The sequence below is a fragment of the Oxyura jamaicensis genome, chromosome 14 (assembly GCF_011077185.1).
Source record: "Oxyura jamaicensis isolate SHBP4307 breed ruddy duck chromosome 14, BPBGC_Ojam_1.0, whole genome shotgun sequence".
NCBI classification, from domain to species: Eukaryota; Metazoa; Chordata; class Aves; order Anseriformes; family Anatidae; genus Oxyura; species Oxyura jamaicensis.
In genome coordinates this window covers 9,512,650-9,539,417 of record NC_048906.1, presented here as the reverse complement: position 1 = coordinate 9,539,417, position 26,768 = coordinate 9,512,650, and the positions used below count along the sequence as shown (strand labels likewise).

The window sequence follows — 26,768 nt, the reverse complement described above, 5'->3', positions numbered from 1 at the left end:
AGTGCAACAAGGGGCCAGAAGACTGCTTGTTGTGTGTTTGTCATGTTCTTTTTCAATGATCTAGTTATTAATATGTGTCATTGTTCTCCCAGTTTAATATATTCATACGCTTGCTGGCACAAATTGTTCTGCCCCAGCTCTGGAGCAGACACACCTTTCTGTTCTCCCAAAACGCCCACCAGTGCTTTGTGCTATTGCTGTATTGATTCATGATCCTGATTACACGTGACTATGTTGTCTGAATGTGACTTGAGCAAAATTGCATTATACATTATGAAGATCAGTGTAAATTAACCTTTACTGCACGCAAAGATAATGAATACAGCTTTCTTCCCCCAGAACCTGTGTGTGCAAGCAGTGTTGTGTAGTCTTTGGGGTGCCTTGAGGTAGGAGCAGGACAGCAGTGACAGATCCAGTTTCAGCTAGGAAAGAGGCCCATGTGCTGAGCCCTGCAGGCATTGCCATTGGGAACATTCGCAGAAAATGATGTAACTTGCTGCAAGGTAAGGTCTTAGAAACTGGCAATAAAACCAGTACGTTTTCCTTATTTAATCTGTTTTCATTGTGCTTGCATACCATTGTGCTTGCACACCACTTCATTGCTGTGCGCATACCTAATGCTCATTGAGTACTTGGGGCACTTTCAAGACTTGGTAAGTGAAATCTGGCATGACGGCACAGGACATCGAATACAAGAGTTTGGCGCCATCCAGCAGGCACTGCTGATATTACAGCCCACTATCTTCACTTGAAATCGTCCAGCTCCTGCAGTGGCCTATCTTCCAGCTTACAGCTATGATGTGTGTGCCACTGCAGTGCCTGTGAAGCTACTGTTGGTGTTATTAACATATATATTTACAATAAATATATTAATATAAAAGTGTAAAAATATCTCATCTGAATTTACTGCATTGGATTTTGATGCATATTAATATATCCTGGCTAACATTGTTTGCTGCAATGTGGAATGTGCCTTACAGCCTAGAAGAGCTCATTCTGTTCAAAAGGAAAAAAAAATTTTTTTTTTTTTTGTGAGATTTGAGTTTCTTACTTGTCACAGTAATGCTTGGACATAAAGTTGGGGGACTCTTATTCATCTGAAACAGGCTGGTCTTTTTTGGTCCCATGTGATCTTGGGAATCCTTTTTCTTCTGCCCTTACAGCAGAGCTTTGTGTGAAAGCTGCTGGTATTTTTGCTCGCTGTTAGGTTGTGCAAGCCAACAGCTAAACAGCGCCTGTTCAGAGGTTACCAGTGTGAAAGTATGTTTTGATTATTTTCTCCTGTTGACTTTTTCCTTCATTACCAACTTAGGAACGGAAAGCGAGTATTTAAAAGATGTTTATACCATAGATTACAGTATGTTAAAAGATGTCTGTTTCAGAACTGCCCAGCAACACCAGCACTTGTGTTTCTTTTTGACCACAGTTAAAACATGTAACTTGCATCTCACTAGTTTTAAATGCTTCTGGTTTGAGATCCAGTGATCGGCCTTTAGGGTACTCATGACTTACCTGTTTGAATCTTTTTGACTCTATCCTTGAGTGAGGTACTCTATTTAACCACAGATACTGGTTTGGAGAAAGTATGCGGAAAAAAAACAACACAGCACTTTTTTCCTAGTATTTTAACACCAATATGGCAGGGGGCGTTAGACTTATGTTAAGCACTTGTCCACTAGAAATTGTTAGCTGCTCGTAATGTGGGTGAAGTGGCTACTGAACAGCTCTCGGAGAAGAAACTTCTGGGTTTTGCTGGTCTGGGTTGGCCCTTGCTGGTTTGAATTCTCCCACCCCTTCCACCATTACTCCTGATTTGAGCCACTTTAATACTTGATTCAAATTTTATTTCAGCTTTCTAGGTAACAAAATGCTTTAAGAAGTCATGGTAAACAACAGTAACTTGCAGTGTGATTTGTTCGTCACATTTTCTTGTTGCAATCCTTGAGGAGAGACTCGGGGCAGCTCTGACAGCAGCCCCCAGCACTGTGAGAAGCCTGGGAAGGCTTTCCTTCTGGATGATGTTCTGGTTTGTTAAATAACATCTGAAAGATTCACCATGCCAGAGGTTCTGCAGTGCCCAGGTGACATGCACAGGAGGTAAACTTGCACAGAAGGAGACAGCCAGGAATGAACCATGGGTTGGAGAAGGAGGCTTCCACATAAATTCCTCATGACCAAATTCAGTTAGGAAATAGAGGAACTAAGAGTTCAGACACGCTCCGCTGTGACCAACCATGGTTTGTCAGCAGGGCTGCTCCAAGCCTTCAAATGCAATGAATGATATTCTGCTGCCCACCCACTACCTCAGTTGCTCTTTCCTGTGTCAGCAAGCCTGTGTCTAAGCTGTCAGCCTTCCACCCAGCATGATTCATGCAGGTACCATCCAAAGCAGATATGGAGGGAGATAGAGTAGATCTGATCGCCAGCTGTGACAAGAGATAGCCCTGAGGCAGCCATCTGCTCTTGTGCTTAGTGGCATCCCACGTTCTCTTCCCTACTCCCCCAGTGTTTCTGCACTTTGGATGACTAGATCCAGCTGCTGCCTGGGAGGCCACCACATCTGTAAGAAGAGTGCTTGGGTGAACAGTCCTAAAACATTCGTGAAAGGTTGAATTTGTCCTGCCTGGAACTCAGGACAAGCTGTAAATGTTGTTTGCTTGCTACCAGTTAAATTCTTGTTCTTTATGAAATCTGGTTGCTTTTAAAAATAACCTGTGCAATCCTGAAATACGGGCAGTGTATTTGGGCACCATTTATAGCACAAATGGGAAATGCTGTAGTCTTTTTCTTTTAGTTCGGTTTTATACCATAAAAGCAATAAGGTGTTTGTTTTCTGGCTCTCACCCTCAATAGAAGAGTGAGGTTTGGGTATCTGGAAACACAATGAAAATGGAATTGCTAAGTTACCTAAGGAAATAACGTGCATCCCAAGTCATCTTTTTTCATCTACCCATTGCAGTTATAGCTCAAACAAGATTTGGTGGCATGCTCATCATTTTAGAATGAAACCAAGATAATAACTCAATTAAGACATCAAATTATTCCTGATGGTGATGGCGTTATGGTGTATTCCATGAGTCAGGCAAGACCGGATTCTTCCAGTAGTCTGTAGAACAGTCCCTTCTGAGCTATTAATTGTTCCGGAGTATCAAATTCAGATATCTGGCCATTATCCAAGACTAAAATCCTGTGAACATTAAAACAGATGTGTAAGTCTGTGGGGACATCCGCAATAGCAATGAACTTAAGTCATTTCTACTTTCTAAAATAAATTTCACTACTAGCTTGGTATTCAACCAAGTTTTAGAGGTGAATATCTATTTTACCTTTATGATTTTAAGAGGAAACAAAGAGCTGTAGTCATCGTTTAGCTGTCAGTGGGTTAAAAAGTTATGGCATGAAATGCATTCTACAGGCATAAGTGATCTTTGATTAACCTACTATTGGTGCCTAGTTGATGTAAAAACACCTAAGATCAAAAGCAAAGCTTTAAGTATTAAGCAAGAAAAGGACAGAAATGGAATTGTTCGCTAATACAGAGTTATTTGTCTAGTTCATACAGGTTGCCTGAGTCTGCCTTCCTCCTTTGAAAGTGGCTGAAGGTATTACCTGTCACAGTCCATGATGGTGTTGATCCGGTGAGCTATTGTTAACACTGTGCTCTCCTTGAACTGAGTCCTCAGGGCAGATTGAATCTGAAGATCAGTTTCTAAGTCTACTGCGGCTGTGGCCTCATCTAGAATGAGGACTTTGGCTTTCTGAAGAAGTGCTCTGGCCAGACAAACCAGCTGCTTCTGACCAGTGCTGCAAGTAAGAAGGAGGATGGTAAATGAAGAGCAGCAGTCACTTTTCCCTGGGGTCAGACTACATGATTAGTTTGAAAGCAGTAATGAAAGGGTGATTGTTCCCTTTCCCTGAAAGGCTGATTGAGGCTGGTGGTGCTGCTGCTAACAGCATGAAACAAGTTAAGGAAATGAAAGGTGTGTATTACTGTAGCACCCAGGAGATCTGTACTTGGAGTAGGATTTCAGTGCATGAAGCACTGCACAAACATAAGCCAAGACAGTGATTAAGTCTTAAAGGTTTTCTACTCGGCATCTTAAAAATTTGATTTCATGCTATTAAATAGGCCAATTATGAGGCAATTTGCTGCCTGGGCATTGTTTCCTCTCACCCCATCCTCCCCCCATTTAATTTATTTATTACAAATCAGACTCCTTGTCTGGGACATCCTCTTAGCCCACAGGCTGGCACTACCCTACCACTGTCTTTTTGAAAATAAGGTACCTTAGGTTTTCCCCTCTGTCAGTGCACTTAAATTCCAACTGATCTGGTAAATCTGCAACAAAGTTCTTGAGCTGAGTCAGTTCCAAAGCTGTCCAGATGTCTGCATCAGTGTATTGGTTTAATGGGTCAAGATTCATTCTTAGAGTGCCAGAAAACAAAACGGGATCCTGAGCACAGAGACACAAACAACTCCTGAAATTAATCATAAAAATGACCTCCAGTTTTCTCTGCTGGGTGCAAATCTGTTGCTAATGTTATATTGAATGGGAGACTAGCATAGAGGTTAGTTCCAACTTTGAGATCTTCGAATGTCCCTCCCTCATAGAATATTTCTGAACCCTTGCTATGTGTTAAGGCTTTCAGCTCTGCTGAAGCATTCTAGAAATTAATTCCATACCTGGGGAATTACAGTTATCTTGGTTCTAAGATCATGGAGACCTAGTTGAGTAATATCTTGTCCATCAATTAGGATCGCTCCTTCCGCAGCTTCCACTAATCGCAGCAATCCCACAGCAAGAGTAGATTTCCCAGCTCCTGTTCTTCCAGTTATGCCAATCTGTAAAGTGCAGTGGAAACCTTTTGTTTTTAATGTTGATCATTTCCCATAGTTGGAAAGACCTCTCGTGTCGTTTTTCTTGGCTGGTGTATAGCCTTTGAAAAGAGACAGTCCTACACAGATCTTTAGGGCTATTCAAGACCCGCATAGTCTAGGGTTACATTCTTAAAAGGAATCATTTAGAATTTGTAATTGTTTTGTATGAAAGTGAATGTTGAAAGCCGTTAATGGGAAGAATAGCTACAAGACTCACAAGCTGGAACAGGGCCTTGATGTTGCACTAGATTTACAAAGTGAATTCCTTAGCTGTAACTTTGCTAATTCTCTGTGAAACGAAATTTCACTCAGAAGAATGTCTAGTGCATGCAGCAATCCTGGAAGCACTGTTTTTCACCAGAAGAAGTGTGTGATGTGATTGATGGAAAAGGGCTCATACCTTACCACAGAATTCCTGTTTACAAGTTGTTGTCCCTTGGTGTAACACAGGGACTACACCTGCCCAGGTCTCATCACTGCAAAGCACTGCTCACACTTGTAGCTCTTCTGGAAGCTCATGCTTACCTTCTCTTTCCCATTGATGGTTAGATTGATACACTTCAGAGCTAACTCCAAGTTTGGTCTGTATCGCAAACTATAGTTTCTGAATTCAATTCTTCCTTCAGTAAGCCATACTTGATCTTGAAGTCTGCCATTTAGAGTCCAGGGTGCCTAGACAGATGACAACAATCAACAGTGTATAAAGTTGATTTAAATTACCAAATGATCTGGCCATACTGAAACAGGAAGCTTATGAAGGCATCTGTGCTAAATTCCCACTGATCTGTTTACTGTTTAAAAAAGAGAAAAAGGCCTCTAACTTTCATATTGCAAACGTTGGCTTTTTACCTCATGCAAAGATAGTCAACTGAAAATGGGGATAAGCATTTCTTTGCACGTCAGAGTTCTGATATTGAGTGTTTCAATTAAAAAGATTAATGTGCATGAACTGTACATGAAAGTCTCCTTTAATAGGATCTCAGGTCAGCATACGGAGATATAACGATTACAGAACAGAAATGATTGCACTGGAGATTCTAAATTACTCAAAGGCTATCTAGCAGCCATCAGTTATCACACAGTTACATCTGAACACACTCAATAAATACATGCTCCAAATATGGGCAGAAAACGTGCCTCATTCCATGAGTGTTACCGAGTGAAGCTGTTTTAATGACAATCTAATTCTTAACTGTCTCATGGAAATATGATAATCAGAGGTTACAAAGCAACCTGTCAGTTGGATCAAAATGCTACAGTTTTTTAAAGGAAATATAACTGGCTTTTCAGAAGGGCAAAAACAGGAGGGGATCTCCAGGTGGAACAGAAAAGCTACAAATCTGATTTGCAGAGATTTTTCCTGTGCTAGTTGGTTCAGTAGTTGGCTATCTACCTCTTTAGGAGTCCTTGAGTATTCTCTCACTCTCTCCACAGAAACAATGTTGTTCTCGATTTCTGTCCAGGAACGCACCATCCAGTTCAGAACACCAGTTATCTAGCAGGAAGAAGCAGATAGGGCAGATAAAAGACCTTGGACCTGTACTCACAAGGTACCTGTAATTTTCTTTTAGTGTTTATTTACAAGGACATCCTCATCAGCTAACTACTTGAGATAATCATCCTTTAAAAGGCTAAAAAATAAACTTTCATAAGGCCCCATAAGCCTGGCCAGCTTCCTCTGAAATGCTACTGATTGGGCGTTAAAGGTAGTGCGACTTTCTTAGGCTGTTCTGTAGCTAGTCTAAAAGCAAATAAAACAGACATTGAAGAACACGTCTTAGTTGCTTGAAACATGCTGTGAATTAAATATGAATTCATGCTGCATATATTTATTGGGTTCATTATCTCTGAGGGGGCGTGTGCTCTGGATGCATTAATGGCAGGGTTTGGTTAGAAAAGGCATCTAGAAAGCTACAGAAGGAATTGATGATTTATTGGAAATTGAAACGGTAGCAGAAATTAAAACGTAAACTGATTTTGATGCAAGGCAAGCATGGTATTACTTCAACACTAAGTTACCTGAAGAGCATATGAAATAGAGAAGCCAGCTGTTCCTGGACTAAGGTGTTTTCTGCCAACTGTTGCAAATAGTGCTGCAAACAATACAATGCCATTGCCTAGAAACTCCAGGTTTGTGGCAAGCCACCTGCAAGAGAAGGACAGTACAGAGCTGTTGCTGGGTGCCCTCCTAATTTCTCCCCACAGCACCTGTGATTACTTTGCAAAACAGCTGTGGAACTGCTGAGGGTACAGGGTGCACAACAAAGTTCTTGTCATGGCCTTGATGCTCCTAACCGGCCACTTTGTAGCTCATGAATGACTCCAGTCTGTCCAAACCGGTTGACCTATCACTATTGCTAGGATTTTCTCCAAAGGCTGTTGGGTGAGAGCAGCTAGCACACAGCTTCTCTGATATTTGGTCTAACCTTTCTCACTCTCCTGCTCCTCACCTGTTCATGGCTGATGGATCTGTTTTATGACAGGTTCTGCATATCCCACAGGCCTCAAGCATTCTGCCACATAATGATGGGCCGCACCAGGCACATGCTAGAGCTATGCATTTTGGACATCAGATGATACCTCTAGCTGTGTGTCAGCACATCTGCCTTGCCATACAACAGAGACGGAGCATATCGGTTGGATGAGGAGCAACATTGCCAGAGAGGTGTAATATGAATGATAAAGTAAGAGACTACCTTACCCCTCAAACACTATGCACCTCGTCTTTTGAGTACCTCTACCCACACCCCGAGAGCAGCTACCTCTACTCACAAGGGCCATGGAAGTAAACTGTCATTTCTTCTCCAGATTTGTACCTGTCAGCAACTGCTCCAGCGAAGCATATTCTCTGATTCTCATCCACTAGGAAATTGCTCTTCAAAATAAACCTCTCCTGGTCCTCGTAAGCACGGATCACACTACTCCCATGGAAAGTTTCTGAAATATGGGAGTAGATGGGTGACCTGCTGGCAGCCTCCAGGCGTCGCAGCTGGCAGGAGGTGATGACATAGAAGTGCTGGTACAAAAGGAAATAGAGAAGTGACTAGAACGTTAATGCCTTTGTAGAGATGCTCCACAGAAAATTGGGGAATGGCTTAATGAGTACAACAGTATGTACTATCCTAGCATTATAAAATCTAATGTGCAGGCAGGAGATGCCCTTAAAAGGTGTAACAGCATTTTTGCCTGTTATCTCCTATTGCCATTGAGAGTAACCCCATGGTTGGTTAACAGAAAGAAGCCAAGGTACTCTGAACTCACAAAGCCTCTAAACTCATGCTTACTTTCTCCTGTAGACCTGCCCTTTGTTTCATGGAGAATGGAGCCGTGCTTGCACCCTTATGTCCCCTTTCCTTCTGTTTAGCCTTACCTGGCTAAGGATTTGAGTCCAGTGGGGCAGTGGTCTCATATAAATGGTTATATTAAAAAAAGGCAGCATAGAAATGCTAGAGGAAAGGAAAAGTGCCTTTGGTCTTAATATGATTTCATTTACACTAATGGAGACTAGGAATATAGCTCTAGGTGGGATTTGATTTGGACAATAGAAAAGTAAAAGTCTCTCTGAGGTGCTTTGGAAGGTTGAGGTGACTTGGGAAGAGTTGCTGATGTTATTGTTACTCAAATGCAACTGGAGATGATGAAAATAGTTTGTGCATGTCTCTGCCCCTAAGAAATGGGAGCAGGCTTTCCGCAAGGTTAATGGCCATGCTACTCTTCTGTCTGAGCATCTCTTTGAGCTCCTACCTGGAACACAGCATAAAAAATAGTCAAAGGCACTATGGCTGTTGCTGTCTTTGGTGTAGCCACAATGATCACAAGGTAGATCTCCAGCAAGTTGAACAAGAATCCCAGCAAGGACTTCAACTTGTCAGGGATGATGGAATCGATGGCATCTATTTCTTTGGAGAAGCGGTTCAGTAAGTTTCCAATGGGTGTCTGATCAAAGAAGACCATCGGGGATCTACCAGTGTTCCTCAGCAACTGCAGAAACAGCTTATGTGATGCTATCACACCACCTAGAAGGACTGCTGCTGTGGAGACAAATCTGGAAATGGCTGCAATATTAAAAAAATAATCGGTGTTACTGGGTCTGAACAAAGTCACCTTGGAGTTTCCCTTTACAAGATCATGACTTTCGAAGATCGTGACTTTCACTTAGTAATGTGAATGCAATAGTAGTGAAAGGAGCTGCCTTTCTCTTTGGTAGCAATTAAGCTAAGCCTTAGAGCTGCAAGGTAAACTACCCTTTCTCTAGGATAGTTGGGATTGCAGAAGAGTTCAGCAACAGAAATGCACAGAAACTGTTCTTCACAAAATGAGCTAGACTGGAACTGCTTTGAATTACTCCAAGTTTTAGGCTTCTGGACTACAGATTCACTGTTGGCACAGAAGGGTTCCCAACCCTTCCTGCTCTTTTGAACTTTTAAAAAGGTTTCTCAAATTTCTGTTACTCAGCTTGCTGTCTTTTCAGATTTGATTTCTGCTCTAAAACAGGCAAGTTTTAAGAGTGATCAAAATAACTGTGGCATTTTTTTTAAGGTTTAAAGGAATATACATTTTTCCAAGTTTCTCTTTTTCTTTCTTTACACTCAAAAAGCGTAAACCAAGACTTAATTCAGCATGAAAAAGAGCCACCATTGGCACTTGGTTATGATTCGTTTATACTGGAGGAATGGAAAGAGATGAGAGGAAGAAACAAATGTAGAAAATGTTGGATACAAGGGGGTGGGAAGGAAAAATAAGGATAGTGTCATTCTTCTGTTGATGATTTTTTCTTTTGTTTTCTTCTCGGTCCAGATAAATACAGTTCCATCAGGAACTATAGAGGAAGACTATTGATCATGGTCTGCCAAAAGGCACAGAACACTTCTAGTATATCATAGGGTGGAATTTCAAGCAGTAACATTCAAAATGGTCAGATCCCTTAGAAATCCTCTGTGTGCGTCAGAGCCTGTAGTTTTAGGTCCCATGCCAAACTTTCAGGGCTGGTGCCAAGAGCCTGGGAGACAAAGAGCCCATGGGCATACACTTGTTTATATTCTGAGAAAACATCCTGGATATGGGAAACGGAGATGGAAACACACAGAAGAATTAGGTGAGCAAGTTAAACGAACCTTGAATGACTCCTAGTGCACCAAAGACTCCAACTCTTAGCTCTGTGTGTTGTTGTGTACCATTGTATACAGGGTCATTTGTCCACATACTGAGCCAGTAACCACGAAAAAATGATAACGCTTGCTGACATGTGAACAACAGAACGATGTACACACACAGCGGTATGCCTGTCGCCTTCAGGTAGGCTGCATAAATTGAAGTATTAACCTAGAGTGAAACAATTAGGAAAAAAGAAAAGGAGATAGGAGGGGTTAGAAGGATCAAGCTTGTTAGCAAGGAAAACCAGCTCTGAAACTCAGAATGATTTATTAGGGCATATCTGCTGAGTATGTCACAGGCTATGGCAAACATTAATTATTTCCTTATTATCCTGGTGGATGAATAATGAAGCCATTATTCCTTGCCTTGGCCTTTTGAAATGTACCTCTTGGGAAGTTGAGAACAGTGATGTGCCTCTTCACCCTTTCCTATCAGCCTCAAGAACCTACAGCCAGATCCAAGATTACAAGTGCCTTCCAATGAGTACTCTTCTGTCCTTTACTACCACCTCACCCTGACTGTCTCAGGGTGCCCTCTCCCTTCTGGTCAATTCTTGAATCAGGCTCTCTCTTCTCAAGTGGTCATAAATTACTCTTTTCTCTCTCACTCCCATCATGTATTTTCTGCAATGTATGTGCTTTATTCCTATTTTCAAACCACTGCTTAGATCAGGGCACGTGTTGGGAGATAGAGTTTACATAGGAGATCTTATGTAAAATAGTTTGGAAATGACTTTGTCTCCATCACAGGGCAAATTTAGACAACTCAGTTGACTGTTCTGAAGCTGCACTAGCTTAATTTAGTCAGTGAGCTGACCCACCTGTGATGGGGGTTAGTGGGTAAACTAAATAAACCCACAGTACCTATCTTTGTCCTTAAAGGAAAGTGCTGAGCTTACCCTGCCATGCTGAGTTTTCTCCTCCATGGTTAATCTTCCTTCAGTGGCTGCAGTACAGTCTTGACTTACAGGAGTGGTCTCCTTTCCCATAGCAGAAGATTTGACTGAATTGTTGCTTCATAAAGAAAACAAAAATCCTTTCAATTTTTAGCTAGGCCAATTAATATTTTAAAGCCTCTTTAGATCCAGGGAGTCCCACCATCACGTATGTTTATTGTGGAGTGTAAACCTGAACTACCCTTCCTTCTTCCCTAGATCACATTAAAATGTTTCCTACAATGGTAATGCCATTTTTCCGGAGTCAAATAAGGTATGGGAATTTAGGAAGCTTACTTGACCTCACCCATCTCCCCTGTGTTCATGCTTATTTAAAAGGCTGCAGTTTTGGGGATCCTCCAGAGTGACCTCAAGAAGTGTCCATACATATCACAGGCACTGGTCTCTGTCAAGTGTAACCATTAACAAACAGAGGCTTTGAGCATACGCTAGCTGCGGCTGGTGTGAAACGAGTCAGACCTTACGGTCCTACTAGGAATTGAACAGCAGGTAAATGTATCCATATGCCTCGTACTGACCTCGGGGACAAATTCTGTCTCCTTGGGAAATATGTTAATATCAACAACATCCACATTCAAAAGCAGTTCCTTAGCTGGTCTTGAGTTTTGCTTGTTTGTCATTAATTTAAAGATCAAAATTAAGCCTGTATTGTATTAATTAAGAGACTCTGTAGGCTCTTAATGCACTTTTAGAGCAAATTCTTTGGTGCGTGACACAGCTTGAAGCTTACCTAAAGAAATTCTCCTGTGATGGACAGGTTCTTGAGGTGACGGTGCTGCTGGTGTCTCCTATAGCTGTGAAGTAAACAAACTGTTTTCTCAAAGTGCTTTGCACATACCATTTTGTCCTGTATAGCCTTTGAGGAAAGATCCATTACAGAGAATTCTTTCTAAGGGTAGAAATATCAAAGTAAGGGTTGAAAAACAGCACATGTAGTGGGTAATTATGTTAAATGTATGGCTGTTGCCTACTAAGATGAAACTTAATTCAAGAACCAATTTTGAGGTGATGACACAGTTCATTTGACTGGCATATTTTCCCACATAAAGCGATAGATTGCTGTGATGAGATCCCTGTTGTAAGTTTCCTTCACAGAACAAATCTACAGCTGGATTTTCCTGTTTTATTCTCTTTTTCCCTCTTCCCAGCTATTAACAGCAGCAGACCCCCAGTTAATTAAATATAACATTAAGGAAACAAGTGACTGATAGGTCTGGGAAAAACAATTCCAATTTGTTTGGGTTACCTGGAAAACCAGAGCACGCCTTTTCTTCCGCAGTAACATGCGAATGAAGAAATTCTGCAAAAGCCCCATTTCTCTGTAAAAGTTCTTGGTAGGAACCGATTTCTGAGATCATTCCATCCACCAGCACAACAATGTTGTCCACTTGGTGCAAAATGCCGATTGTGTGAGTCACCAGAACACGAGTCTGCTTGAAGAAAGAGTTACAGTTGTTGCAGTGTTCCCCTACTCACTTGGGCTGGTTCAGTTAGCTGTCTTGTAAGAAGATGTCCTCAGTGTGAACCTGAATTTTTTGCTAACATGGGGATGTTCTTGTTATTTATTCCTGCCACTTCTGAGTGTCTTTGCTTACATTTGCAGCATGGCTTTGTGCCCATTTTGAAAGTGGAAAACCGAGGAGTGGAGGGATTAACCAACTTGCTTTGTGTCAGGCATGGCCTAAAAGAGCAAGGGATGGGAACTGAGGCTTGAAGTCTCACGCTAGCACCGTATGTGCGGGAGGACCTTTTGCCTGGCTCACTGACCAGTTCCATGTTGCTGATTCCGCTCAGGCTGAAGCTCCTAAGCAGAATCATGGTATTTGGAGTGTATGTCACATTTATTGTCACTGATGCCAGTATTTCAGAATGAAATTTGTGTCTGAAAACTTTATCAGCCTGAATGGAATTACAGTGTGGATCCTTTCCATTTAAATTTCTGAGCACATTTATGTGAAGGAAATAATATAAAAGTAATTTTTCCTTACATAAGAAATTGGTGTGTTCTACATTTCTAATATACAATCAAGCCCTTTGAGTAGATTTAAAATCTGATACCTGCTTTCTTTGCCAGTCTTTCTATGTTTGAGTATAATAAATATATTCTGATTCTTGCAACGAATCTACTCCTGAGAAAAGTTAGTTGTAATCCCAGACATGTGTATTTTAGTTAGACTTTCTGATGAAAATAAACATGTATTTTCCTTCTACAACCTGAAACCAAATAAAATAATTGTAGTCAATTCACACTGTGAAATGAATACAGGGGCCCCACCATCCTTTCTTATGCACCCACATTTATCATCTCTATTGCCTGACAACAGAGAAAAAACAAAGGAATATCAAAATGCATCCAATGAAAAGAAGAAAGTAAGAGAAGAGTTTAAGGTGAAGCCTGAGACTGAAGTGATGAACAGTTGGGTGATGAGAACTGTAAAGTTGGCACTGAAGTATTCAAAAGTGATGGAATGAGAAATTATGGTAAAATGCGAAGAACTGGAAGTGAAAGACAGTTCTTCCAAAGTATACTAGAAATAAATCCCAAAGAGGGACCAGTATAATGTTGACAGAAGACCAAAAGAACTACAGACTTGCTGTAGAATTAAGGCTGGGATTAGGCATGTTGTTTGAGTGAGAATAGAGGTAATCTTTCAGGAGAATTCAACCTAGGTGAGACTCACTGGAGGACTTCAGTCTGCTGTGTGGGCTGCAGAGGTTACCCACTCCCCTTCCATTGCTGCTAACTAACAGTAGTACGTACCTGGGACTAACAAAAAAGAATTTGGGAGCCTTTGATAAAGTAACCTACCTTACTGGAAACATCTGGGGTGCTCTTATGACTAGATAGATTTTGATGTCTCTTGAAGTTCAGGATTTATAACACACCTTGTCCTTCAGTAAGCCATTAGGTCCGAGAACATGTTCAAAAATGTGCTGTCCAACATGGGCATCAACAGCCGAGAGGGGGTCATCTAGTAAGTAAATTGAAGCCTTCTGGTACACGGCACGAGCAAGGTTCACTCTTTGTTTCTGGCCTCCAGATATATTTATTCCCTGTAAAAATGCATTGACACTATTTATTCCTAAGCTACAGCATATTTATAAGTCCATTATTCCATTTTACACTTTTTTGACTTACAAAAAAGTAAGTTTCTGACTTACTTTTAAATCAGTGCTTTTCTCTTTCCCCCCTCAAGAAATGAGGCTCTTGAGATGCTGAGACAGAGGTATCTTCTCCTGAGTAACTCTGATCTTCTGCAAACAAGGACCCAAGAATGACCTGGATCTGTTTACTCTCATTAAGCATCTCTTATATCTGTGGTTAACTTAACTGTCAGGAGGTGGGCTTCAGACCCCAGTAAACTGTAGCCCAATTTTTCAGAAATTTCTGAGCACCTGCCTCTTACAAGTTTAATCCATTTCTCATTGTTTTAAGTGGGACACCCAAAGTTGTCGTTACTCATATTTTGGCAAACTTTTTCATAAAACTGTGCCAGTACCTTCTCGCCTATTTCACTCTTCTGCCCTGCAGGGAAGCTCTCCAAATCAGGCTGCAACGCACAAGCATCGACTACGCTATTAAACCATGCTTCATCCATCTCATTCCCAAAGAGAATATTATCTTCCACTGAAGCATTCTGTATCCAGGCTTGCTGGGGAACATAAGCTGCTGTACCCTATAAAAATGGAAATAGAAGATTATTACCAATCTCTTTTTCATAAGCACAACGTGGACATGTGGGAACCTAGCTTTGAAGAAAACCCCTCCCCAATTAGCTTTATAAAAATATGGAATGATCATCACCATTTAAAGGTCTGAGTCCTTTTCAAAACAAAAGGATTGCACGCTCACTGTCTCACAGAGTAGGAAACAGAACTTCAAGTGATGTTACTATAATGTAACTTCAGCTCACTGCTAGAGTGGGAAATGGAACCAGATCTCCAAAATCCTGTTCCAATTCCTATTCCCAAAGGTCAGGCTCATCTGGCAGGTCTTAAGCACTTCTTGATGACTAAATGCAGGCTGCTACGCTATAAATTTTGTTAAAAGTTCAGCAGTAAGTAGGTTTTCATTAAATACCTGATGACTTGGTTGATACCTTACTGTTCCTGAAAACAGCCTAATTAGAAGCAAATGCTAAGGGAAAAAATTACCTTCATAGTCACGCAGCCATCCATCTGTTCCAGTTCACCGAGTAATGCTGACAGCAAGGAAGATTTTCCAGCACCCACCGGGCCAACTATAGCAAGCAAGGAGCCTTGGGGCACAGTAAGATCTATCCTATAGAGAAAAGAACACCCCACCCCAATCAGTCTCTGACCACCTTTTAGATACATTTTCCAAAAAGAAAACAAGCACAATTCTTGCTGTAGTTATTCTGACTTTTTTTTTAATACTTAAATTGTGGAAGGAAAGCAGTCTCTGCATATGAAGGCAACATTCAGATACAGGGACCTTCCTATTTCTATGTTCCCATTAATACAGGTGTAAAAGCAATAATACATTTTGTCTGACTTTTTAATTCTCAGAATTCAATGTTAAATATGAAGCAAACTCAGAAACTTGTACATATTCCACACTGATTTCACTTTGGGCCGTGAAGAATTCCCTCATTCAGCACCCACCATGACCTACAGAACTGAGATGACTAAGGTTAAGGCTGTACCTTCTAAGACAAGGAGACGTTTCTTTGCTCCAGCAGAACGTTCCATTTCTTATGGTGATACTTGCATGTACTAAAATATGAGGAGAAGAAGAACACTTGTGAAATTCAAAGGTAAGTATAGAAACAACCCTATTTATGTCTTTATGTTTCAGTATGCACTTACATAAAATGAACTTTAATTGTCAAAACAAGGGTTAATTACCAGACTAGATTTCACTGTTAGAAATAAATTGGCCTGAGAGAGAAAGTGATGGTAAAAGGCAAACATTTTTCTCTCTGGACTATGGTAGGCACCACTGAATAATGGACACTACTCCTCTTGTAAGACAATACTAAGACAGAAGCTCACCACAGTCAGAAGTGTTTCTTTTTGAGCTCTCAGGATTCAGTTCTTCCAGATTCAGAAAAGCTGCTAAGCGGTTTAAAGAAACTTTGGCCTGAAAATGAAGAAGCACATAAACTACTAAGATTTAGAATAGAAAGGGAGTACAACTAGAAGTTAAGACTCAACCTGAAAACCCACTGAAGACTGTTGATTAGGTGCTATGTTGCAGATGCTATAGGCTTAGATAGACAAATGCAGCTCTTCCCTAAGTTAATTGCCTTTATTTCCACTTAGATAAACAAAAAAGCCATGTTCTTCTATGTATTCTCTGTTTACATGCTTGAAATTGCTTTTTTTTCACAAATTCATCCTGCAATTTTCCCACTGATTGCTCCTATATATGAACAATCATGACAGTCATCTTGTGGTGCAAGAAAGAAGCAAAATTCCCAATTTCTCACTAACAGTGACTTGCTTTTCTCTCTGGCCTGGGCTAGCAAGGTTCCCCTGATCTCTCATACAGAATTTGCCCCATCTGTTCTGATCTCTGTGATTAAGAACAGAACTGGAAGCATGTCTGAGATTTAATGGTGCTTGTGATATAGGACTAACAGGTAATTAATGCTTCTAAAAGAGAGCTGAATCCCAGATACTGCCCAGCAAAAGAATATTAGACTCTGCCTTACACCAGATGATGTTCATATGCCCCTAAAAGACTTAAGAATTATTCTTGGTGACTATTTTGTCAATATATCAACCCTTTCTGAAAAACAGTACTTCAAAAGTACCTTTAGCTGCAAGTCCTTGCACTTCACTTTTTCACAACAGCAATTAAATAGCTGGCCTGAAATTCAAAGCCATAAGAAATCCCTCCCTTTACCTTTCAATGGTGATATCTAAAAAACAGTTGTGGCCAAAGAAAAAGAAACGTAGCCTGCAATTAACCTGGACAACAGCATTTATGGAGAATGGCAGGAAGGAGTGTGCAGTGTTGAGGATGTTGATCAGTGTTAAAGATACAAAAGCCTTCTGAGCATCCAGGACATGTGTGTTATCCACCAGGGTGTAGACAGCAAACATGACAAATGCAATCTGGAAGGGAGCAGAGAAAAGCAAACCATTTGCTTCAGACAGGGAAATGATTCAAAGGTGGCAGGTCCCTTCCTACATGACATGGAATCCAGGCTATCATCCATATACATGATACCACTGGCCTGCAAATATCATAGGTGAAGGTGACAAAACCAAGTCTGATCATTTGATGTTTGTTCTCCTTAAAGGAAATTTTCATGCTGCAGTCTCAGTAAGGTGAAAACAGCCATTCTCTGTTAAAAACACATATGGCTGACCTGCAACAGCATGTACAGAAGTGGCTGATGCAGATACTGACTGTGCTGTGAACTCTGTGTAGGCGGAGGTCTCCAAGTGATTCCTACAAAGCAGGCTCCATCTGCTTGGAACGTGTCATCAGACCAGGCAACTTGTCCATGGAGCTGCTAGGACAGTGTAAATGTCTGTGCGGACGATCCCAGTGGGGCTCAGCTCCTCCTGTGGGACCACCAGCTCCTCTAGGCAGACATTATCTCTAGCTGTCCAACAGGAAAAATCTGTCCAGACAGGACCACAAAGAGAAATGGAAGTAATAGCACGCTTTATGTAGGAAGGAGAGTCACTCACCAGGAAAGTTGATGAATTGAAAGAAGCTAGAGATGCTGAAAAGAGAATCTGAGATCTTTTTAGGGCCTGAAGTTCTTGCTTCCGGATACCAAGCACTTTCTCCATGAAGGTTTTCTCCCAGCCATACAGTTTGATTACTTTAATGTCGCTAAGAATGGCATTGGTAAGTTTGGCACGCTCATCTTTATGTTTCATCTGGGCCTCCTGTAATAAATGTTTGAGTTTTACCACTTAGCAGGTTGCATATTTAACTGTGCAATTATTCTGAAAAACAAACAAACAAACAAACAAACAAAAAAAAACACCTCAATACTGCCTATGAATTCTGAAGAAATTTCCCGGCAGTTGAGCTGTGTATACTCTTTTGCTTATACATCTTTTAGGCTGGGAAACATTTTGCATTTTCTCTTCAGAGCTTTGTTTTTACTGACAGCACAAACAAAACCAGAAAAGGTGGGCAGACGCGAGGTAAAAGACTGAACATTTAGAAGAGTTTTCTCTAAACTTGAAGAAACTTTGTAAGCTTTAAATCCTCCTGCGGTCCTTCAGAGAGTCATGGTCATCATAACATACTAAGCCATCTCTTAGAGTCAAATGTTAGTGATACGCATCAGTGCAATCATTTTAGTTGTTGTTTTTTAAACGTGCCTACTGTAATCCTCAGCCTTTGATTCATTCTGTAGCTGTGGGTTTCATGTCATCCTTCCTTGGGAGAGCATGGCATCCTTTAACTGAGATTTAGAAGTTGAATCCTAGCATAATTCATGTCAATAAAACACTTCATTTTTATGAAGCAACATGTACCTGAAAATGACTCCTCTTCTTGGTGATCATAAAATTCAGAGGCAAAAGAAAAAGGAATACAGCAATTGAAGTCAAGGCAGATGGCCCAAGAAGCTGCCAGGAGAGAAAAGGAAAGAGGAAGAACTTATGGTATTACAGAAACAACAGTCTTCCACTCCCCCTTACTCACCTTCCTTCTGATTAGAAATTGGTGCCTAACCTCCCCGAAGTCTAAGGCTTTCCTCTAGTCCAGCTTTTGCCTTTCTTGGTAGTTGGGCTGCCTAAGCACTGTGGATTTTTAACTCTCCAAGCAGAGTAACTCCTGTCATCATGCTCTGCTGAATTTATCTGCTTCCCTTTTAGGAACTAGATTAGTGCTGAAAGAGATCCAGAAGCATGCTTGGCAATTTAAGTAATTTCTATTGCTTCCCAGCTGCTCTTGGATGTGTTACGGAGGACATCTTGTGGCTGGCATAAGTAAGTGACACAAAACAAAACCAGTTTTTGTTTAGAAAACAAAATATTGTGGCATAAATAACTAATCTTGTGTGAATTTACATCGACTAGAGAAATGAAGTGGCAGCATTATACTGTGCCACATTGTTTTGGACAGCTGTTGGTTATCTGGGTTTGTAATAACTTGCATGCCAAAACAGAGCTTGTTTCTCATGGTTTAGTTGCATCAGTCTGCAGATGGCTTACGTTTGCTAGAAAGGTGAGTGCTGGTATACACAAACGTACTCTGTACATAAAATGCTTTATAAACACTAACAAACAAATAGTTTGCTATTTGTAACTAGTAACCAGGCAGAGGAGCTGCAACTGGGGCCTGCAGTGGGCCACTACACTTCGGTTGAAAAGAGCGCTTACAAGGGAGAATCTCAGACAGAATATTATCAGTCAGCTCAGAACAGTCATACTCCCAGTCTTTTCCCTAAAAGAGACTGAATGCTGAATACACAGGTAAGAAGATGAAGAATCGGGTAAGGATTCTATTCCAATAAAAATAACTCCTAACAATGAAAGTGAATGCCCCATGCTAAACAGCTAAGAAAAATGTGGCAATTTCAGGTTGTTCAGACCAGTTCAGACCAGAAAAGCTATTAGAAGAATTTTGAAAGCTCCTTTTTCCTCTGATACCTAAAATAGAAAGGGTTTGATAGATACAGTCATCGTATTTTACCTGCCACAAGAAGACAAAGCAGATGATAATCCGAATAGGAGCAAGCCAGGTCCCATTAAAATAGATAATAAGATCCATTAGCTTTTGGACATCAACAGATACCAGATTAACAATTTTGCCTACTGTTACTGCTTTCCTTGATGCATTTGACATCATTAGGATCTAGACAGGGTAGAGAATAAAGGAAAGGCAGAGTCAAACAACAGCTTTGATCTAAAAATCAAACAACTTTCTTTCCCTTATAAAGAAAGGAAAAAGAGAAAAAGGTCAAATTCTAGGTAATGAAAATGTGCTGTTGCCTGGGATACGTGACTTCACTTTAGGATGAAAAAGTTACTCCCTTCCCCAGCCATAATCTACAGTGTAAGAAATCTTAGGTTGCTTCCTTTTCTTGGCTTTCCCTTCAGAGGTAAGATTGAAAAACAAATAGTAAAATACCACCCACACACTGTTCAGAGATGAATATAGCACAGAATTACATGCTAGAAGTAGTTCTCCAGTAATATCTTCCTTGGTATTAAGAACATTGTACCAACAGTGTCATAATTACTAATGTAGAGCTAGAGAAAAAAAAAAAGAAAGTTGAAAATGAACCTACAGACTCACCTTCCTGTACACAAGTCCTGTTACTGCAGTTTTCAGTCTCAGCCCCAAAACAAGACACATGTACATATATCGTTGTTCAAACAGAGTCTGGAGGCAAGCTAGCAGGACCATAATAAAGGCATAGAAATAACCATGCCAGACAGGGGCTTCTTGATCTTCAATGAACTCCAGGAAAAGGCTGCAAGGCAGGAGCAAAATGTTGATGAATCCATGTCTAACTGATGAAATACTAGAAATGCAGAAATACCAGGGATTTTTCTGCATTCTCTCTAGCTGATCTTTGTCAGTAAAATAGTAGAAGAGATGGACAGAGTGCTAAGTATCCTAAACAGCAATGGAGAGGGTGTGCACTGCTTTCAAAATTGATGTCTTTTTCACTGAATTGACTGTGAGCTTAGCACCAATGATAATGCAGCTCCTTTCAACAGTAATCAGAGACTTCAAAAGTGTCTGTGTATCCAGCTCTGTGCGTGCTGGCATATACATCTCTGTATGAGCTCATGTACGCAGCAATCTTGTACATATGGTGTCTCCTTTGGGAAATAAATTCTACATACTCACATACCTCAGTGTCTTTGGGATGGAGAACAAGAAGACATCACAGATAACTAAGCAGAGGGTGCCGAGAAGGAAATAGGTTCCAAACATGCTCCAAAATGCTTTCAGTAAGGGCCTGCTCTGACTGTATTCTGACTGCAGTAGAACCTCTGTCTCTTCAGCTTCTGTTATACCAGTTTCACTCTTCTGACCCTTTTTAAAAGTAGCAGACTCCTTGTTTCTAAAGAAACAATGGAAAAGCTAGTTGTAACTGGAACAAGCTTAAGGATCTCATGTTTTCAGAAAATCATTAAATATCCCAAACTGCATCTCATGCCATGTCCAGTATAAATGCACATCGAAAAATGTCGCCTCTCACAAGAATCTTATAGCTCCAAGTTTCCACGAACTAAGGGCGTTCTCCAGCAGATTTCAATTTTTAAAATGTGATTTTGCACAAAGGAACTAAGTGCTCACCCTTCGAAGAGTGAAGAAGTGAACTAAGTTTTCATAGCAGAGAGTTACTCAGATTTTATGTAGACTACCCTTTTCTTTTATTTTAACAGAAAAATAACTCAGTGGGATTCCTACCTTGTTCAGATAGGAAACACCAACAAAGCTTACATTCAGAACCTGATAATGTACTAAAGCAGTATGTCTAGCACGCTGTGGGAAGCAGAGGGCCTTCAAGCCTCTTCTGAGATGGCATGTCAGCCTCTGTGAGTGTATTTGTTTACATCATGTAAAGGAGAAAGAAACTGCCCAGCTGAATCCGTGACACACTTTCTAGATCAAGTACTCACTGCTTGGTTCTGCTATGATATTTCTTCCACTCTTTTTCAGCCCAGGTAACAATTTCTTCAGAGGAGTCCTCTTTCCTCACTGACCACAGGTCACCCATCCCCAAGGAGCGCTGACAGCCTTTCCAGACAAGCCTGGAGAACACACAGACAGCTGTAAGGTAAGCACAGAAGGATTGTACAGAAGCATGTATAATGTTTTGCACAGAAGCATGGATAATGTCTTCAAAACAGGTGGGCTTCAAGTTAGTGCTCTACAGAGAGTACACAGGGACTTCCATAAACACTGCTTAGGAATATCCTTTCCCTGAATAAATATGAGCATTTAGGAACAGCATTTTTGCTTTAAATCACTATGCTATCTTCTGTCAACAGAACTGTGATTTCCAAGTAAGCCCTAATTCTATTTTAGTCAATACTGACAGCTGGGTCTTGGACAGTGGGGACAAAGTTCAGCTTAACTTACTGTGTGGCTCAGTGAAACGGGAAGCATTACCAGTGCTGACATTAGGTGAAGGTATGTTATCATTTTACTTTTGAAAACTAAGCAGCAGGTTGGACCAATGTCCTCATCCAGTATTTTCTCTCTGACCAGCATTTGTTATGGGAAGGTCTGGCAGGCAGATAGGAGTGTGGTTGGTGTACAGCGATCTTCTGAGACTGCTGAAGTCTAAAGATTAAGAAGGCACTGGAAGCCTGCTGTAAGCAGGGAGAGTATTATCTAGAATCACAAATTGTGCTTTAAAATAGTTTGAGAAAAGTAACCTAAATTTTTATAATTTGATCTTGTGAGGGTACCTCACGTCCCCAGAGAAGAAAGTTAAATCCTCACTACATAAGCTAACTTGGGGGCTGAGATGCTTCTGACTGGTTCTCATGTACACCCTCTTATGCTGCTGTTTTTAGTGATGTTCTAGCAAAACCATGTCTTTTTCTAAGTTTTCTTACCCAGACAACCACCAGTATGTGATTTTGGACAGAAAAGAGCTGCTGGCTTCTGGACACTGATTCTGATGGAAGGAAAAACATGGATGATATTTATGTAGAGAAAAGAGTATGCTTCTGATGATGTCTCTTTTGTACTTCCCAAGGAAAAAAAAATTAAAAAGCTACCCAGCCCCCATTCACTGCCTCTGACAGTGTAAATGTATTGAGGAGGATCAATGGGATCAGGAGACTTTGGAGAATTAGGCTTTGAATACATTCTCAGATGGAGGAAGGAAGAATAATATTTTTCTTACTCAAAGACATTCACTTTCTGAAGCACAGAGCTCTGCCATACTCATACCTCAGGCAAAGCAACGTACTGCTGCACAGAAGACCATGGAGAAGCAAAACGAGCCCTACGCTAGTTTAAGTGAAAACAAACATGAGTGTGGATAGAAAAGGTAGTTTTTCAAAAGATACATAGAGAGACAAAGTGGTTATCCCAAATTCTGCTGGTTACCTTTTAAAACCATTTTATATGGAATGATGCATTTTGCATCTCCCAGATAATCATGTTCCTGCATATCCCCAGAAGTCTAAATTCCTGTTTGAGCAATGATGTAAAGCATTATGAAAAGCTACGTTTTACTTACTGGATCGTTGACAGCTTTTGAGAAGAAGGGAGGGTGATCAACTAAGCAGAATAACACAAGTTCACCAAGCACCAGGCTAACATAAAGGTAAGTTGCAACATGGTGGAAAGGGTCTTCCAAGAAGCCCTAAGAAAGAGAATGCTCTTGAGAATGACGTAAAAATCCTTCACCACACTATATTGAAAGGGAAGACATAAGCAGAGATGACAAAGAATCATCCATCAGTTTTCTCAGCACAGATCTTAAGAAAGGAATTTGGTTCTTTGCCTCATAATCAGTGAGGCAAAAAGAGCCATATTGTTGAGAGACTTCATACCCTTGCATATTAAAGACACATAATTTCACTTACTCTTTCCAGGCCATGTTGGATTTTGGAACTAAACATCACAACTGCAGACAAGAATGAGAGCAGCCAGTATATCAACAAGATGCCTGAGGACTGGATGCCCATCATTCTTTCCGCCTGGGTAAGGAACAGGGCAAGGATCTGTGAGGAAGCAGAAATATATAAATAGCTGGTAGTGGAATGCCAAACATTATTATCAAATTAATGAACACAATAAAGCAAAATCAACTAGTTTCTAGCCCAAACATTTCAAGATGCTCAGAGCTGAAGTATTGTTCCTAAAAGGCTAAAACTGTGAAGGAATTATGCATAATTTTGCACTACAGAATGTCACTATTGAAAGAGCAAGTAGTAAAACCAAAACTGGGCCAACAAGCTAGAAGGCTCTAGGCTATGAAGATGCAATGACAGAAGGAGAGGGCAGGCTTTAGTTGAACAGAAATCCCATGATGATACCAGCCATACTAAATCGCATACTGTGCGTGTCGGAAATTGGATCTTGCTGTGAGACCTCTTTCTAGGCATTACTGCTGCTTCAGGTCTTCTGAGGCATATTTGACCCACAGGGCTATGTAATGTAGCTGTAAATGCACTGCCCCAGCTCCAATCCCCTGCTGCTTCATACAGCCCAAGCTCACAAAGCATGGCTTCAGCCTTCTATTCCCCATCAGCTATCTTTGTGCTCAAAGACACTGAGAAACATGGGAAATAAAAGATCTGCCCCGGGAGGGCCAAGCTGGGGCCACACACAGACAAAACAAAAGAAGAATTACCATTGTGATCCCCAGCACTGCAGGGCTAATGAAGAATGCTGGAGTCCGTGCAATTCCTTGGTTTATTTCCCATAGTACAAAGAAGACATTAGAAAAGCACAGTACTACCAGGAGGAATCCAAGGACCTGAGGCAGAGACAGCAAACGCATGTTAAAATAGAGTGAAATGATGATGGGATGATCCTCTGAACTGACTGTTCCAAGCAGCCTGGGCTGTAAGACTGGAGAGGTGAAAGAGCAGATATGGGATAGAGAGCATTATGGGAAGCAGCGGGAAACCACATGGAGGTATAAGGGGAAAGATCTTCTGACAGTTACTCCTAAAGATTTACTTCATTTGTACTGATGTGACTTTTCCTGAGTGGGTAAATGTCAAAGTAAACACAGAGGTGGGTCATCAGAAAAGAGTTAATGATTTAGAAAAATTAAGTTCTGCGTCAAAGTTGCAGTAATGCTAGGATCAAACCCCATCCTCCTCCTTTACCATTTTGGTTTTGAAGATGTGGGACATCCTGATATAGCCTTTGTTCTTGTATCGAAGATACAAGTAGTAAAAGGGAAAACTGATCCAAAGATAGGCACAGGGGATCCAAGCAATGACTGTCTTCTCGAAGCACCAGGTAAATCTTGGGGTCTTTGCGTACCATGTCTGGTTCCAGTCCTGTCACAAAAGCAACACAGAATTGAAACGGTAATGCTAATGTATGCAGAATTTCAACAGCTAATGCAAGTTGCTAATGCTCCAACTGAGCCTAATGTTAGAGGAACTTGATGTAGGGTTTCAAATGTAAAAAACATTTGGCAAGAGAAGAGCTGCGGGAGAACTGTAAGGTGCCACAGGTGAAGGAAGGAGGGAGAGATCAGCAGGAGCATTTTGGAGCGAATGAAAGTGGAAAAAGGAAAAAAAAAGTCTGGAAAGTGAAAAATGCCAAAGAAAAGACATCATGCGTCAGAACTGAAGAAGAAAAAAAAAAAAAAGAAAAGAAAAAAGAGGAAACAAATTATTGAACATGAATTGTGAAAAAATAATTTTGGAATCAAAAAGATTATCAGCATTTGTGAACCATGAGAATGGTGAGTAGAGAACGCCTGGTGAAGTAGAGATAAGGAGGAAAGAAGTGCCCTGGAGCATAAACTGCATCACAACTGCATTTCCCCAGGCGTATTTATAATCCATTAATAATTTTTCAGACTGAATAAATAGTTGAATCTCATCTGCTAACATAATAAAACTAACAATGCAGCAACTGCAGCTGGACATGTGAGAACAAAGACTCAAAGCCCATAGCTTAAATTTACAGCAAAGGCTCCGTTCAGATCTAGGGGACCAGGTAATTGCCAAGAACGTCAGGGACCTGTACAAGAACACAGTTCGGATGAGTCAGGGTCACTCAGGTACTTTAAGCAGCCTTTGGTTTACTTGCTAACTAAGCCTCAGAGATTCTGGTACTTGTGCACGTAGAAAACAGAAAGAGCCACAGAGAAACACGTTCCAAAACTTTGTGTGGCAAAAGGACCGTTCCTACATGACCTATCGGCACAGAAGGAACAATGACCTGTTTTTTTCAGAGGTACTGAACACTTATCTACATCTCACCCTGATTTCCCAAGGAACCTGCAGCTACTCTGTGTCTGAGAAGTATATTTTATTAGGTGCTCCTAAAGCAATCTGAAACCAAAGTTTAAGCAGCCAGGTGGGAAAATCTTGGCCCTCAGTTCTTCCTGGAGAAGAAGGTGGGGCCGGTTGGAACATGGTTATTCCAGCTTTGAGTAAAATAGGGTATTTTTTCTGCAGCAGCTTGCGGAGGTGGCTCAAATCCTTTACGCAGAGAATGTGGTGCCTGGCAAGGTTTGGGGAAAGGAATCACTAGGTGAAGGAAGATAACGGCTCACAAGTTATTATAGGAGTTTATCAATCTTGACAATGGAAATCTGGGTGATCCCAGACTGATAACTCATCGGTGCTTGTTTAAAGCTGTTGCTGTACTGGGTCGCTCAGCTGACACTTCCTGAAGACAATAAACGGATTACAGCATACTTCCACACCCTTCCAGCAGCACAGTCGGACCTCACACTCACACACCTCTCAGCAAGCTTACTCCAACTGCACAGAGAACAAGCTCGTTCTGCATGTGGGTGCAGATATCCCTCGGAGAGGAAGGTTTCATAATGCCAGCTCCCTTTACCCACAGTGACAGCTTCCTTACTGAGAAGCCCGCTGTTGCTGACAAGTCACCATTTACATCTGCAGCCCCCTCAGCCCAGCGCTGCCTCGGGGCAGGGCCAAGCTCACTCACCCCGAGCCCGCCGGAGCCCTCCGGGGAGCCGCAGAGCCAGCCGCCCGCCGCCATGGCGCCCGGGGCGGGCAGACCTTTCCTCACGCAGCCGGGCCCCCTTCCCGCACCGGAGGGGCCTCGACCCGTCCCGGCTGGGGACAGCGAGCAAAGTCCGGGGGGCAGCGGGCCCGCCGGGCCGGCAGAGGGCAGCACCGACCGCGGTTAAG

At 41.4% G+C, this 26,768-nt stretch overlaps 1 protein-coding gene and 1 long non-coding RNA gene across 6 annotated transcripts; one reads left to right on the top strand and one right to left on the bottom strand.

The window, feature by feature from the left end:
* Nucleotides 1-1,822: 1,822 nt before the first annotated feature.
* LOC118174083 (multidrug resistance-associated protein 6-like) lies at nt 1,823-26,735 on the bottom strand. Of its 5 annotated transcripts, XM_035339147.1 has the most exons (31): nt 26,563-26,733; nt 24,750-24,926; nt 24,266-24,391; nt 23,496-23,633; nt 23,147-23,272; nt 22,515-22,576; nt 21,570-21,701; nt 20,795-21,007; nt 20,230-20,407; nt 19,624-19,785; nt 18,462-18,554; nt 17,658-17,861; nt 16,926-17,072; nt 16,005-16,092; nt 15,656-15,725; nt 15,144-15,270; nt 14,489-14,665; nt 13,875-14,042; nt 12,235-12,418; nt 11,719-11,782; nt 10,932-11,046; nt 9,994-10,201; nt 8,624-8,934; nt 7,696-7,895; nt 6,899-7,025; nt 6,273-6,374; nt 5,405-5,551; nt 4,685-4,843; nt 4,288-4,454; nt 3,610-3,804; nt 1,823-3,187 (listed from the first exon to the last, which is right to left on the bottom strand). In XM_035339147.1, the coding sequence occupies exons 1-31, from the start codon at nt 26,614-26,616 to the stop codon at nt 3,079-3,081; spliced, it is 4,530 nt and encodes a 1,509-aa protein (XP_035195038.1). In that variant the 5' UTR covers nt 26,617-26,733; the 3' UTR covers nt 1,823-3,078. The 5 variants fall into 5 exon arrangements, 4 of the variants coding, with proteins under 4 accessions (XP_035195038.1, XP_035195039.1, XP_035195041.1 ...); XR_004754530.1 differs by lacking the exon at nt 4,288-4,454 and having other exon boundaries at nt 26,563-26,735; XM_035339148.1 differs by lacking the exon at nt 24,266-24,391.
* LOC118174119 lies at nt 15,395-16,077 on the top strand. Its single transcript, XR_004754552.1, has 2 exons — nt 15,395-15,766; nt 15,946-16,077. It is a non-coding gene; the product is annotated as an uncharacterized LOC118174119 (long non-coding RNA).
* Nucleotides 26,736-26,768: the final 33 nt, after the last annotated feature.

What these genes read in the sequence shown, in the direction of transcription:
- LOC118174083 (XM_035339147.1), bottom strand. Translation starts at nt 26,616, where the DNA reads ATGGCGGCGGGCGGCTGGCTCTGCGGCTCCCCGGAGGGCTCCGGCGGG. An exon ending in ATGGCTTACTGAAGGACAAG is followed by an intron (nt 12,419 to 13,874) that starts GTGTGTTATAAA and finishes TTCTTCAAGCAG; the next exon opens with ACTCGTGTTCTGGTGACTCA. An exon ending in AGAAAACTCAGCATGGCAGG is followed by an intron (nt 10,202 to 10,931) that starts GTAAGCTCAGCA and finishes GTTTCACTCTAG; the next exon opens with GTTAATACTTCAATTTATGC.